This window comes from Bufo bufo, chromosome 1, assembly GCF_905171765.1.
Source record: "Bufo bufo chromosome 1, aBufBuf1.1, whole genome shotgun sequence".
NCBI lineage: Eukaryota > Metazoa > Chordata > Amphibia > Anura > Bufonidae > Bufo > Bufo bufo.
Window position 1 is genome coordinate 759,045,581 of NC_053389.1, and position 16,245 is coordinate 759,061,825.

The 16,245-nt window shown below is 44.7% G+C and overlaps 1 protein-coding gene across 1 annotated transcript in view; it reads left to right on the forward strand.

Moving 5' to 3' along the window:
• The first annotated feature begins 247 nt into the window (after positions 1-247).
• Positions 248-16,245, forward strand: part of LOC120986188 (peptidyl-prolyl cis-trans isomerase-like) — a 30,799-nt gene continuing 14,801 nt past the window's right edge. Inside the window, exon 1 of the mRNA XM_040414585.1 lies at positions 248-365. Within this exon, the coding sequence (XP_040270519.1) occupies positions 297-365 (69 nt within the window). The 5' untranslated portion in view covers positions 248-296. The remainder of the gene's footprint in view (positions 366-16,245) is intronic.

The following is a 16,245-nucleotide window of genomic DNA, read 5'->3' on the forward strand; positions in this document are numbered from 1 at the left end:
AATTGTCAGATGTTCCTGAGGTTACTGAAATAGCTTTGTGTTCATTGCCTTCGCTCCCCCACCCTAATCACACAGCATTTGGTGCTACCCATGATATATCCGACAGGATTAGAAGGGGAATATACTGAGCTGGTATCAAATATTCCTGGGGGGGGGGGGGAGTGGGATGAGGGCATATTACGTGTTATTGCGTGTGATTGACAATGCAGGCACTAGTATGTCTATGTATATAAGGCAGCCAACACACAGACCCCAATTCAGCATCTCAGAGACTTCACAAGGTGCCGGACCTCATTATGGAGAATAAACGGGTATTCTTTAAGATCACGGCAGACGAGATCCCCTTGGGCCGAGTGGTGATGGAGGTATGATGTGTAGACAGAGTGGGGCTGCTGAAGTAGGTGCTGGTTCTTGTCTATTGAGATACTTACATACATATCTCCTATGGTGTGGATTTGTCAAAACTTTACACAGATTCCATTTTCATTTTCCAACCCTTCATTTTCAGAGCTTCTTTGAACAATGAAAGGTGGAATCTGATTGGCTGCTATGGGCAACCAAGCTAGCTTTCCTTTACACCAGTTTGATAAATCTCCCCTTTTGTGTTTGGATATGCTTTGGCTGTGTTCTGTATGGTACCCTATTCATACAAATCATGGTGTCCTCAGTGTAAGCAGAAATGATCATTCTGAAGCACATATGTCTTCCCGACAACCTACAACACGCATTCCTCATCAGCTTAGCTGCGTGCCGAGCATAGCCCTGGTACTTTTTTAAGGATTACGCTACTTGAGTGCTTTTGAGGAGTTAATTATACTGCTATCATTGCCAGGATTCATCTGCACCCAGGCACTAATTGCTAACCCAAGTGCCCAAAATCAGATGCACGCTAACTACATGGATACGTGTCCTAGGAATAACACATGCAAAGGCTGCAGAAATTCTATGGGGGTCATTCATTTTTTAAAGATCTTATAAAAAAAATAATTTATGCCCGTGTTGATGTCGGAAGCTGCACCTAATTTATGATGGGGGGTGCACCTTGTGATAAATTAGGCGAATCTTTGGTAGTCCATGCAGCTCCTGGAAAAACTATGTCAGTCCCTGGCTGGTGTAGTTTTCTGGCAAATTTTACGCCTTTTTTTCTGGCGTAACATTAGTAAATTTGTTGGGATCGGGACCCGCCACTCCCTTAACACTCCTTTGTATCGATTGTAGCATTTAAAAAGTTGTAAAACAGGGGTATTGTGACAATTTTCTACCAAAAAGAGGCATAAAACTGGTAGTAAATGACCCCTTATATATTTTCAATATTGATTTCCCTTGTATTCCAATTTAAAGGCAACCTGTCACCATGAAATGAGGTGCAGTCTGCAGGCAGCATGTCATAGAGCAGGAGGAGCTGAGCAGATTGATATATAGGTTTATGGGAAAAACTCATTAAAACTTGTATTTTATTCATTTAAACTCCTGCTTATTCTGGGCTTTGAAGTACAAGAGGTGGTCCTATCAGTGATTGACAGGCTGCCCTCTATGAGGAGGCGGTCCTATCAGTGATTGACAGGCTGCCCTCTATGAGGAGGCGGTCCTATCAGTGATTGACAGGCTGCCCTCTATGAGGAGGCGGTCCTATCAGTGACTGATTCAGTGACTCTCTCTGCATAGACAGTCATAGAGAGAAGGCTGTCAATCACTGATAGGACCGCCTCCTGCACTGCAAAGCCCAGAATGAGAAGGAATGTTAAATGAATGAGTTTTCCCCATAAACCTGTATATCAATCTGCTCAGCTCCTCCTGCTAAATAACATGCTGCCTGCAGATTACTTCGCATTTTCATGGTGACAGGTTCCCTTTAAAAGGGTTCTTCACTTTCGACGAGTTGTTAGCAGGGTCTTTGACAATAAGCTAATCACCAAGTATCGCCCTGTTGGGACCCCCAGGGATCAGATGTAATCTCGGGGAACCTGACAGTAAAGCTGCCCATACACGTTAAGATAAAAGGCATGCAATCTGTCAATTTTCGCCAACCGTCGTCCACAATGGCTGGCAGGAGATTGTCTATTGTGTGCCAAAAATGTCATCTGTCAGGTTGGATTTCTTTCTCAGCTATGGTCAGCTCAGTCTATCAGTCTATGACATGATTGTGCTTGAACGACAAATCTCCATGATGCAGTGATTGGAGCTTGTAACTGTAGCGGTTACCCTTACCATCCACTACACAATGGACAGACCTGTGTAGTCCCAGTGCCGGAGATAGCTGATCAGAGGGGGTGCAGAGCATCAGACCTCCGCCCATCTGATATTGATGCCTGTTTATATTGATTGCCTGTCCTCGGGACAGGTCATCAATATCTGATCGGCTGAGGTCCAACACCCAGTACCCCTGCCAATCAGCGGGGGTCCTCTTAATTACACTACATGTCATCTCCCCTCTAGTGGTGTAGTGTAATTACAAGTACTCGCTCCACTTCCGAGACAACGGGCAGTGTAATGAAGAGGAATCGGTGCTCGAGTGCTACCTCCTCCTGATTTGCAGAGGTGCTGGGTGTCGGACCCCTGCCAATCAGATATTGATGACCTAACCTGAGGGTAGGTCATCAATATCAGGCTGCACAACCCTTTTAAAATCCTGGAATACCCCTTTAAGTGTTGAAGTTCCGTGCAGCACCGCTGCAGGGGACTTTAAGCATTATACAAACTCTTCTAAAAATGAAAATACCTAGAAAATACCTAGGATACATAGAAAAATAGGTGAGCGAGCACATACTTGTGATTTTCCACACCACAACGATCCTAGGACTTACCCCTTCCCTGAAGATCCGGGCTATCCTGTGCTGGAGCACCTACCCCTCAGGCCCCATACACACCACACAGTGTGCCTCTATGCTCTATGGTGTGGGGCCTTACTGCAAGCCAAATAGTTTGCTTCCACTTGGTCTACCACCCTTGCCTCCACCTGTTATCAAATGTCACAAGCTAGACAGATCAATCACGCTCCTGCGCCCTGGATCTCGTAAAGTCTGGCCGCAGCTTTCCAGCAGAGCTTTACTGTTTGTATAGGAAAGACTTATGACGATTCCATTGTAAGTAACAGGGGATAACTGGCATAGCTACATGGGCGCTGTTAATTTATGAAGCAGCTGTCCAGGCCCCGGCTGTCCACCTCATTCTGAAAAGATCCCATGATGGAATGCATAGGCAGCAAAGGCAACGTCAATGCGAGGACAAGCTCATAGAAGCATCTCATTTGGCGCCGATTCTGTGCACCATGTGGTCATTATGCCTCTACAATTCTCCATAATCTGGTTTCATATGTAGTAACTGGAGCATTGTACCACAGTAACATGGCATTGATGGGCATGCATACCTCCACTAGGGCTATACAGATCTTTAGGGATGTGACATTGTGATCCTTTGTGGGTTACTGGACCTTGGGCCGTCAAGATGGGCCTTTAGAACCAGTAAAGTCTATTACTGGGTCTACTGAGGTTACTGATTTCATCACATGTCATTGCTCATTCCACAGCACCGTTTAGCCCTGTATAATCTGTGTCTAATGTAACAGATGACATACCACCAGGAAATCCCACTATTAGGCTCACATTACACAGTCGCTATTCATCCTAATCCAATATTTGCAGAACGATGATGCATACCAGAGCGGCATACAACATCGTAATAAATACTCCCTCTCTCTTCTCACTGCTGGGATATGTGTAAGCCCCATTAGGATAATGCAGAGGTTTTTTTTGTGCACTTATGAATGTTATTTTTGGACCTTTAAAAGATTTTTTTGACATCTAATGTGTATGCCCACCAGTGGCGTAACTAGAAATGACTGGGCCCCAAAGCAAATTTTTGAACGGGCCCCCCACCCCCCAAAACGTCTTCATAACCCCCTCCTCCTGCTGTGCAACCCCCCACTCCTGAGGCTAGTCAAGATCAGTCACTCAAATGAGACCCGGCAGCCGCTCCGTCCATTTCCTACAGTGTCACTGTACTGTATATAATGTCATTGTATAATACTGTTGACAATAAAATCTTTCAGTCCTCCTCCTCCTGGGTGGGCCCCTTCTGAGTTCGGGCCCCAAAGCAACAGCTTCCCCTGCTACCCCTATAGCGACGCCCCTGATGCCCACGTTTAGTTTAACTATTACTAACAGAACCTGACTACAGAGAGACTGTTTGTAGTCAGAGTCCCTTAGGTAACCACAGAATTCTGTACACTAGTGGCAATTGCACCCAGTGAATGAGGCTAAGGGTGCACACACGGTCAGGTTTTTTTTATGCATTTTCTTGAAGTGTGGAGAAGTTGTATCTGTCCTTAATACTTTCTCTCCTCCTATGAGCCACACCTGATTTTAGCTTCAAAAACTGCATCAAAAAGCCTGAACGTGTGTCAGCACCCTAAGGAAGCAACATAGGTCATTATCATGTAAAATAGTGGATTGTTATATTTTGTAGGTATTGGTATTAATTTATCTGAATGTGAACATGTTCTTTAACCCCTTCAGGACACAGCCATTTTTCACCTTCAGGACCCAGCCTAATTTAGCAAATCTGACATGTGTCACTTTATGTGTTAATAACTTTAAAACGCTTTTACTTATCCAGAAGGAAAGGAACGCCATATGGTTTTTGGAGGGAAGATTTCACTGGAATAATTTTAAGTTGCCATGTCACATTTGAAGACCCCCTAGAGTAGAAACTCCCAAAAAATTACCCCATTTTGGAAACTACGGGATAAGGTGGCATTTTTGTTGGTACTATCTTAGGGTACATATGATTTTTGGTTGCTCTATATTACACTTTTTGTGAGGCAAGGTAACAAAAAATGGATGTTTTGGCACCGTTTTTTTTGTTATTTATAATGTTGATTTGACAGGTTAGATCATGTGGTATTTTAATAGAGCAGGTTGTTACGGACGCGACAATACCAAATATGATTTGTTTCAGTTTTACATAAAGCATTTTTGAAAATAAATATTTTTTTTGTGTCTCCATATTCTGAAAGCCATAGTTTTTTTTATTTTTTGGGCGACTGTCTTACGTAGGGGCTTATTTTTTTCGGTATGAGATGACGGTTTGATTGATACTATTTTAGGGTGCATATGACTTTTTGATCACTTGGTATTACACTTTTTGTGATGTAAGGTGACAAAAAATTGCTTTTTTGACACACTTTTTATTTTTTACGGTGTTCACCTGAGGGATTAGGTCATCTGATACTTTTATACAGCATGTTCTTACAGACGTGGTGATACTTTATATGTAAATTTTTATTTATTTATTTCAGTTTTACACAATAAGAGCATTTTTTTATTGGCACCATTTTGGGGTAAATATGACTTTTTGATCGCTTGCTAATACACTTTTTGTGATGTAAGGTGACAAAAAATTGCTTTTTTGACACCGTTTTTATTTTATATTTTTTTACGGTGTTCACCTGAGGGGTTAGGTAATGTGGTATTTTTATAGAGAAGGTGGTTACGGACGCGGCAATACCTAATATGTCTACTTTTTTAGTTTTTTTTACATTTAACACAACAAAAGCATTTTTGAAACAAAAAAAAAAATAATTTTTGTCTGGGAGCGATATATTTTTTTTATTTTTTGAGTGATTGTCTTAGGTAGGGGCTCATTTTTTTGGAATGAGGTGACAGTTAGATTGTACTATTCTGGGGGGGCATACGCCTTTTTGATCGCTTGGTGTTGCACTTTTAGTGATGTAAAGTGACAAAAAATATATTTTTTTAGAACAGTTTTTATTTAAGTTTTTTGACGGTGTTCATCTGAGGAGTTAGTTATTGTGATATTTCTATAGAGCCGGTCGATATGGATGCAGAGATACCTAATATGTCTACTTTTCTTATTTTCCTGATTTTTTACAAATTTTTTCACATTTTTTACTTTTTATATTTGTCCCACTGTGGGACTTCATCTTTTCAGGGTTTGATCAGGCTGGATCTCCTGGGCTTCCGTAGCTGGCAGGCTCTGATGTTTGTGGAAGGCATAGGGGCTGCCATGGCAACCATCCGCACCCTGTCAGTGCAGCGCAGGGGGGCGATGGAATCAGAGGGAGCCCCCTCACTCTGTAAACCCTGCACGTGCCGCGGTCAGCGCTGACCGCGGCATGTGAAAGGGTTAATCCGCCAGCATAACTGTATGCGGTGATGCCGGCGGATTAACCCTTTCACATGCCGCGGTCAGCGCTGCAGTAATATCAGTAACAGCCGGGCCCGCGCTGCGGATCGGGCGGGTGCAGCTCCTTTCACCTCCACAGGACTGCAGAGTACAATGCTCGGCTATCTCCGTCAGTTCCACAGAAGTGAACAGAGCTGGGGGTCCCAACAGTCGGGCCCCTAGCGATCAGAAACCGATCTTTTATCTTGTGGATAGGGGATAAGTAGTGTTAGTGGGAAAACCAATTTAATTACTAATTTTAAGGATTCTTTACCATTGCAGCTTCTGGAAGTGTGGTGCCATAAGTGGTCACTATGATGGACCACTATGAGAAGCAGAGCAACCATTTTGGCAGTCATGGAAGAGAAAGAAAGCACACGTATCACACATGACCACATGCTATGACGATATAAACGTTCACAAGTCTGAGGCCACTATTACACAGTCGGTGTTTGGTCAGTGATTTTCATCAGTTATTGAGATCCAAAACCAGGAGTGAAGCCTACAGAGATATGATGGAAAGATTTGCTCCTGGTCAGTGTTTGATCACTGATGTAAATCACTGATCAAACACTCACTGTGTGAAAGCTGCCTAAAATATACACAAGATGAAGACAAAGAGACTCTAGACCACACATCGCCCAAACAAAAGAAGGAAAGGCTCTATGTAATAATCCGATAATAATTGTGGTGCCTGGTACAATGGTCTGCAGCGGCAGGACCTGATGGAAAGTCACGTGTCATGAGACGACACCGGCAGCCATCTAATTCTTATCCTGCTTCAGAAGACAAGTAAATTCCACCCTTTCAGCTCAGCTAACCTCTATCAGGGATGTCCCCATGGCTGGTTAAGCCCTGAAATAATGGACATACATTCTTTTCCAGGATCAAAGGCGTATGGGAGCGAGTTGTAGGAAACCTCCACCTCTGCTATCAGTTACACACCACTAATAGATTGTAAGCTCCTGGGGACATGAGTCTGATCCCCCTTCTCTTTTATCTAAATATGTCCTCTCTACTTTAGTAGTCTATAAAAGAAGAAGAATTTTTTAGAAGGGGGGGGGGGGGGACTTGTCTCATAAAAATGTCTCATGATGCACCAGGAATGTGCCACATATGACAGCTACCTGTCATTATATGCCTATGGAAGGGTGGGTGAGCCCTGTACGATTGTCTACGCTGATGATGAAAATAGTATATTATGAAAGGATGTAGAAGATTTGGAGAAGATCACCGACAACCTATTATTGGGGTAGGCTCAATATAGGTATCAGATGCAACGATATAGGAGAAGATGTCAACTGATTAAAATGAGGGATAAAGGAATTACGTCCCAGATCTGACAAATCCTCAGCCAGCTGCATCGGAGCCGCGTTAAACTCCTACCGCCCTCAGCATGGCTCATTACAATCCTAGGATTAACGCGCTAGTAGATCAGGGGTTAAATTATAGCTGCCCCATACTGCTGCGTGCCTCTAGGTCTGGGCGGCCATAGTTTTTATGGTGTCTCTAGGTTTGTGCGCCTTTAATCCGAGTTCTCTGAGTGCCACCCATAACTCAAAGACATACTGGTAGATCAATTGGCTTCCTATGAAAGGGGTTTGCGTAAAGGGATCCAGAAGGGACGAGAATAATGGGGAAAATAAAATCCAGAATGACGGCAGGAAATATCTCCGCAGTCAGACAGGGGCTGCCTCTCCGTTTACTGCAGGATTTAGGATGAGGACACTGCAGGGTCTGTCACCCCAGGGATGCTGAGGCATAAGCACACAAGCTGTCAGTGGGAGTGGTTGTGACATCATGGGTGCATGGGAGGAGTTGTGACATCATTGAGTGTGGGAGGAGTTGTGACATCATTGTGTGTGGGAGCAGAACGCAGGATGGCAAGATGTGCCAGCGTCTGACTCAGACAAAGCAGAACACCCAGAATATGTCATCACCAGGGAGACCACAAGACCCCCCATGTACAGACCCCAAAAACGGTCAGCAATCAGGCTGCAATAGGGGACTGCATACTTCCCAACTTTTTGGACGGTCAAAGAGGGACACCTATGGTTCATGGTGTGAAGGATCCATCTTTCCTGCATATCTATATACACTTCAATAATTTTATTTTACACAATAGCGCAAAATTATCTGAATATAGACAAGACAGGCTTTAATACACAGAGAGGAACCACACAAACACTTTCTGGATTGATAGTGTAAATAATACAAATCTATACCTCAGATCAAAAATAGGGACTGTCCCTCGAAAAGAGGGATACTTAGGCCTCATGCACACGACCGTAGTTATGGTCCGCATCCGAGCCGCAGTTTTTGCGGCTCGGATGCGGACCCATTAACTTCAATGGGGCCGCAAAAGATGCGGACAGCACTCCGCTTGCTGTCCGCATCCGTTGCTCCGTTCCGTGGCCCCGCAAAAAAAAAAAATAGCATGTCCTATTCTTGTCCATTTTGCGGACAAGAATAGGCATGTCTACAATGGGCCGCCCGTTCCGTTCCCGCAAATTGCGGAAGGCACACGGGCGGCTTCCGTTTTTTGCGGATCTGCGGTTTGCGGACCGCAAAAAAAACGGCACAGTCGTGTGCATGAGGCCTTAACCAAAGTGACCAATTAACCAAAGTAATATATCCGAACACGTCTGTGTCCATTTGATGTCAGTGAAAAAACGGTCAGTGTTTCATCCGTGAAGAGGTCCATGAAGGGACGGTTTTTGGTCCATGTGTCTGTTTTGTGCCAATAAATTGGTTTGTGAGATCTTATCTACAGTGTGAATTCATCGTCAGCTCAATTTGCTTCCTCTTTTGCTACAAACACAGATGCTATCCATGTTCTGTAGGAGGTTTTCACTGATCTACAGACTTCAATGGGTGTATTGCTCCACAACGGGGACCATAGTAGTGCATGCCTCTGTTGGACAAAGATGTGCAAGTAGACACCTTAAATCAATGGATACACGTGCTGTTCGCGAAGAACACGGACAGCACACGTCTATGATTAATTTACATGTGAATAAGCCTTAAAGTGGTTGTGCCATCTCAAACATTGGTGGCATATTGCTAGGATATGCCACCTCTGGGACCCGCACCGATCTCTAGAACTGAGCCCGCAAAGTGAAGGAGAGCGGAACGCTCATGCCCGGCTGCCCTTCAACAATTTCTATTTGAGTGCCAAAAATATAATTCCCATAGAAATTAATGGGAAGCGCACCACGCAAGCGAGGCCATTGTTCCATTCACTTCTATGGGGCTGATGGAAAAAGATGACTCGGCTATTTTCAGCAGTCCCATAGAAATGAATGGGGGAAGGGGGGGGGGGCGCCATTCTAGAGATAACTCTAGGACATTGGTGGCATATCCTAGTAATATGCCACCTATGATTGAGATGACAAAACCTCTTTAAAGGGGTTTTACGTGTATTTAATAATCAGAATAGGCCATCAGTATCTGATTGGGGATCCGAGACCCGGCATCCTCACTCATCAGCTGTTTAAAGAGACCGGCGGCCTCCTTGCAGCTTACCAAGCACAGTACCATCCATTAGATAGCTGTGCTTTGGTATTGCAGCTGAGCCCCATTCATTTGAATGGGACTGAGCTGTGCCTAGGTCATGTAAACGATAAATGAGGCACACTGGGTTAGAAAAAGGCCACAGTACTCACCACAGCGCCACGGCCTCTACAAACAGCTGATCGGCTAAGGTGACTGGAGGCAGACCCCCACCGATTAGATAGATACTGGTTCAAACACTTGGAAAACCACTTTAAACCATTACACTATTGCAGGTCTTCCATAGTCAGAATGCAGTTAGCATCTACCCAGTACCGTAGAACTTGGAACCTCAGAAACTCACACCTATTGTACAATGGGGTCCATGACAACTGTCTGCAGATTCATGGTAGCCACAATCTCCATAATACTCAATCGAGAGGTGCCCACTTTTGGAAATGTCCCTCTCCATTGAATTCAAGCAGGCAGTTACCCACAACAATTAGGTATTTATTACATACCCAGTTGATATGCCATAAATGCTTGACATGTGATTACCTTTTTAACCAGTCTATAACTCAAAAACATACATATTGCCCAACGCCTTGCATCTGTACCTTCTGTACTAGGCTGGTATAAGGACATCAATGGTACATCCAAGGTGAAGGTTAGAAGATACGCCATCTCTTCTTTATTAATCACAACAATTTAAAACTGTAAAATGAAATGCTATTAAATATACGCTGGTAGTGCTCAATGCCAAGATGAATGTGGTAAAGTCTAAGATGAAGTATACCGCTGTAGGCTAGCAACTAAGCATAATCAATTCTCTGATTTAATTCATATAGAACAGGGCACAGCACACAGGCCATGTTTTACTGGAACTCTGGTTGCCGCCAAACACCTGTCCTCCCACCCTAGATATATATATATATATATATATAGTGCATACAGAATATCTTCAGACCCTTTCATTTTTTTCACATTTTGTTACGTTGTGGTCTTGTGCTTAAATAATAATACAGAATTCAAATTTCGCCATCATTCTGCACTCAATACCCCATAATGAGAAAGTGAAGACAGAATGTTAGAAATCTCTGTTAATTTATTGAAAAGGAAAACTAAAATCTTGCACTGACCTAAGTATTCAGACCCTTAGTCTTCTTGGGTATGATGCCACTAGCTTTGCACACCTGGGTTTGGGGATTTTCTGCCATTCTTATCTGCAAATTCTCTCAAGTTCTGTCAGGTTGGATGGAGACCGTCAGTGGACAGCCATTTCAGGTCTCTCCTGAGATGTTCCATTCACTGGCGGATCCATGGGGGGGCAACATGGATCCGCCAGAGAGTCAGGGCGGAGAGCGGATCGGAGCAGATGAGCACTTCCATTGTGGAAGCACTCATCTCCAGTCATCTGTATCGCCGTCCTCAGGACAGCGATACAGATGGCTGTGCGGCGGGGCAGCACAGCCATCTGAGGCCGCTGCAGGCGCGCAATGACGTCATCGCGCCGCCTGAGCCGTACAGCGCGGGACACAGGCCGAAAGAGGCCTGCATCACATCACATCGCTGACATGGAGGTAAGTATAAGTGTTTTTTATTTTTATACGGGGCAATACTTGTGGCACATGATTTGGGTGGGGGGCATGGAGAGGCACTTGTTACTGGCACATGATTTTGGGGGGGGGGCATGGAGAGGCACTTGTTACTGGCACATGAGTGGGGGGGCATCTATGGGGGCACCTCTTACTGACACATTATTGGGGGGCATCTATGGGGGCACTTCTTAATGGCACGTTAGTGGGGGGCATCTATAGGGGCACTTCTTACTGGCACATTATTGGGGGCATCTACTGAGGCCACAAAGAAGGGGTATTTTATATGGGGGAAGGGGGAAGAGGAACACTATGGGGGCATCTACTGAGGCCACAAAGAAGGGGTATTTTATATGGGGGAAGGGGGAAGAGGAACACTATGGGGGCATCTACTGAGGCCACAAAGAAGGGGTATTTTATATGGGGGAAGGGGGAAGAGGAACACTATGGGGGCATCTACTGAGGCCACAAAGAAGGGGTATTTTATATGGGGGAAGGGGGAAGAGGAACACTATGGGGGCTTCTACTGAGGCCACAAAGAAGGGGTATTTTATATGGGGGGCTCTGTGTGGTACTAGTATTATCAGGGGGTTTATCGGTTTCTACAGTATAATATTGGGGAGCATAGCGGCACAGTATTGGGGGTGGTAGGATGATTTGTTCAGAAGATGGGAGGATGATGGAAAAGTAGTAAACAGATTTTTTTTGTCAAACTGCAGAGACGACAAATGGCTGAAAAACAATGGTCTGGTCTGAAGGTTTGAAAGGAGAAGATAAGGACAGAGAACATCTACATCAAAGAGACGTCACTGGCTGTAAGAGGTATGGGGCGCTGTATAGCAAGTACAGCAAAGTGGGGGAGGGGGGGACTTAGAGAATTGGGCCATATTCATTGGGCCTTGGGCCCCGGATCTTTTTCGACCCTAGCAATGCCCCTGACCTCCACCCATTCCACTACGCGCTGCCCACGGACGCCGTGACTGGCATCTCAACAGCAGCAGCAGACAGTGACGTCATGTTCTAGGTGGTTGATAGACCGGCAGGCTTAGCGGCTACTTCCTGCCAAGCTAAACCTGCCTGCAAAGATCGGCCATGATGAGAAGGTCAAAATAGCATATCTGTGTCATGTCATCGTGTGCTGGGAAGGCTGCTACTGGAAATGCAGTGGTAGATAAAAAAGGAAAATATTACTGATAGCAGCCAAAGGCTGTGTATGATACTGCCAGCTGAACCATTGTATCTGAGCTTATCATGTGTTATACTGCCTGATGAGATACTGTATCTAAGCTTATCATGTGTTATACTGCCTGCTGAACCACATATCTAAGCTTACCATGTGTAAGGGCTCATGCACATGGCCGTGCCTGTATTTTGGCCCGCAATAACAGCGGGTCCGCAATATACGGGCACCGGACGTGTGCCCAATGTATGATGGATGCAGAGGAAGTGCCCCTCCCGAGACCAGGCTCTGGATCTGCCACTGGTTCCATTGGGTTCAAGTCAGTGCTCTGTCTGGGTCACTCAATGACATTCACAGACTTGTCCCTAAGCCAGTCCTGTGTTGTCTTGGCTGTGTGCTTAGAGTCATTGGCTTGTTGGAAAGTGGACTTTTAGCGCAGTCTGAGGTCCAGATCATCCTGGATCAGGTTTTCATTAAGAATATCTCTGTACTTTGCTCCATTCAGCTTTGCCTCAACCCTGACCAGTCTCCCTGCACCAGTCACTGAAAAACAGCCCCACAGCATGAGGCTGCCACCACCATGCTTCACTGTAGGGATGGTATTGGGGAGGTGATGGGCAATACCTGGTTTCCTCCAAACATAATGCTTAGAATTGAGACCAAAAAGTTCAATCTTGGTTTCATCAGACCAGAGAATCTTGTTTCTCTCAGTCTGAGGGTCCTTTAGGTGCTTTTTTGCAAACTTTCATGTGTATTTTACTGAGGAAAAACTTATTCATGGCCACTCTGCCATAAAGCCCAAATTGGTGGAGTGCTGCTGTGATGGTTGATCTTCTGGAAGTTTCTCCCATCTACTCACAGGATCCTTGGGGCTCATCCTGAATGACCATTGGGTTCTTGATTACCTCTCTTACCAAGGCCCTTCTCCCCTAATTATCTAGATTGGTGGGGCAGATAGTTCTAGGAATAGTCCTGGTTGTTTAAATTTTTTTCCTTTTAAGAACTATAAAGACCAATGTGCTCTTGGGAACTAAGTGTAGAACAGAATTTTTTGTACCCCTTTCCAGATCTGTTCCTCCGCACAATATTTTCAGCACAAGTCTGTAACATAACAAAATGTGGAAAAAGTGAAAGGACCTGAGGACTTTTCAAATGCATTCTATGTAAGTTACATACCTTGGGGATCAGTGTATGTGAGACCAATATACAGTGTTCAGTGTACGGGGTACCAGTGTATGGGGGGATAGTGTATGGGGTACCAGTGTTTGACTGACCAGTGTATCAGGACCAGTATATGGGTCCAGATTGTGTGTGTGTGGGAAGGGGGGGGGGGTCTAGAATATGGGGACCAGTATATGGGTTAGCAGTGTGTGTTTGGCTAGTGTATCAGGTACCAGTGTATGGGAGGCTAGTATATGTGAACCAGTGTATGGGAGGCTAGTATATGTGAACCAGTGTATGGAGGACCAGTATATATCAGACTAGTGTTAGGGGGACCAGTATATATACCAGTGTATATGGGACTAGTATAAGGGGACCAATGTATGGGCACCTGACCCATCTAAGGGGGCCAGTATATGGAGGACCAGCATATGGGAACCAGTGTAAGGTGATCAGTATACGTGGACCAGTGTATGGGGAACCAGTATATGGGAGACCAGTGTATGGAAGCCAGTATATGTGGACCAGTATGAGCAATGTATGTGGATCAGTGTACTGGGGACTAGTATATGGGGACCAGTGTACAGGGCAAATCAAACTGAACTTCAGCTTTGATGTTTTTATAAATTGGCACACCATACAAAAAAGGATGCTGATCCCTGATATTAGATGATAACTATCTGAAAGCACAATCTTATATTTACACCATTGACAAGCACAACATGTATGCAGGCTGTACAATTAGGAGAGTTGCAGGACAGTAATAATTGTAGTAATAATGCACTCAAGGTTAAGGTGAGGAGGGTACAGAGGAACCAAAAGCCCTTATGGCTAGTGTTAAACATTGTGATTTAGGCTACGTCTACACGACGACATTTGTCGCGCGACAATTTTTAGAATGGCCGTCTATGGTGTCGCACTGCAACATGCAACATGCTGCGACTGCGACGCAACAGTCGCAAAAAATCCATTCGAGATGGATTTTTCTGCGACTGTTCCGTCGCAGTCGCAGCATGTTGCATGTTGCAGTGCGACACCATAGACTGCCATTATGAAAATTGTCGAGCGACATTAATGCAACAAAATGTTGGCTACAAATGTTGCAGTGTAGTTGCGACTTATTGTCGCGCGACCAATGTCGTCGTGTAGACGTAGCCTTATTGTTGAAGTACTTTTCTTTCTTATCCACTATGTATCCCACATGGTTATGTATGAGCAACACATAGTTAAAGGGCTTCTGTCACCCCACTAAACTCTTTTTTTTTTTTTGGTTACTTATAATCCCTATACTGCGATTTATCCATACATAATGTAATTAATCATTTTGGTTCAGTAGATACTGCAAAAAACGTACTTTTAAAATATGCAAATTACCTGTCTACCAGCAAGTAGGGCGGCTACTTGCTGGTAGCAGCCGCATCCTCCTATCATAATGACGCCACCTCCGCATGTTGATTGACAGGGCCAGCGAACGAGATCTTTCTCTGCTGGCCCTGTCTGCATTCAAAATCTGGCGTACCTGTCTTGAGTCGGCGCAGGCGCACTGAGGGGAGGATGCTCGATCGGCCGCTCCATCCTCAATGCGCCTGCGCCGGTGACATCACATCTACACCCGGCGCAGGCGCACTGAGAAAGGAGCGGCCCGAGCGAGCGTCCTCCCCTCAGTGCGCCTGCACCGACTCAAGACAGGGCCAGCAGAGAACGATCGCGTCCGCTGGCCCTGTCAATCAACATGCGGAGGGGGCGTCTTTATGAGAGGAGGATGCGGCTGCTACCAGCAAGTAGCCGCCCTACTTGCTGGTAGACAGGTAATTTGCATATTATAAAAGTACGTTTTTTGCAGTATCTACTGAACCAAAATGATTAATTACATTATGTATGGATAAATCACAGTATAGGGATTATAAGTACCCAAAAAAAAAAAAAAAAGAGTTTAGTGGGGTGACAAAAGCCCTTTAACACTGGCAGTCCTAGTAAGGTTGTCGAGAGTCAGACAGGACTTGCCCCCCTGGCTTAGAGAAACATAGAAACATAGAATGTGTCGGCAGATAAGAACCATTTGGCCGATCCAGTCTGCCCAATATACTAAATACTATGGATAGCCCCTGGCCCTATCTTATATGAAGGATGGCCTTATGCCTATCCCATGCATGCTTAAACCCCTTCACTGTATTTGCAGCTACCACTTCTGCAGGAAGGCTATTCCATGCATCCACTACTCTCTCAGTAAAGTAATACTTCCTTATATTACTTTTAAACCTTTGCCCCTCTAATTTAAAACTATGTCCTTTTATAGCAGTTTTTCTTCTTTTAAATATGCTCTCCTCCTTTACCGAGTTGATTCCCTTTATGTATTTAAAAGTTTCTATCATATCCCCTCTGTCTCTTCTTTCTTCCAAGCTATACATGTTAAGGTCCTTTAACCTTTCCTGGTAAGTTTTATCCTGCAATCCATGTACTAGTTTAGTAGCTCTTCTCTGAACTCTCTCTAGAGTATCTATATCCTTCTGGAGATATGGCCTCCAGTACTGCGCACAATACTCCAAGTGAGGTCTCACTAGTGTTCTGTACAGCGGCATAAGCACTTCACTCTTTCTACTGCTTATACCTCTCCCTATACATCCAAGCATTCTG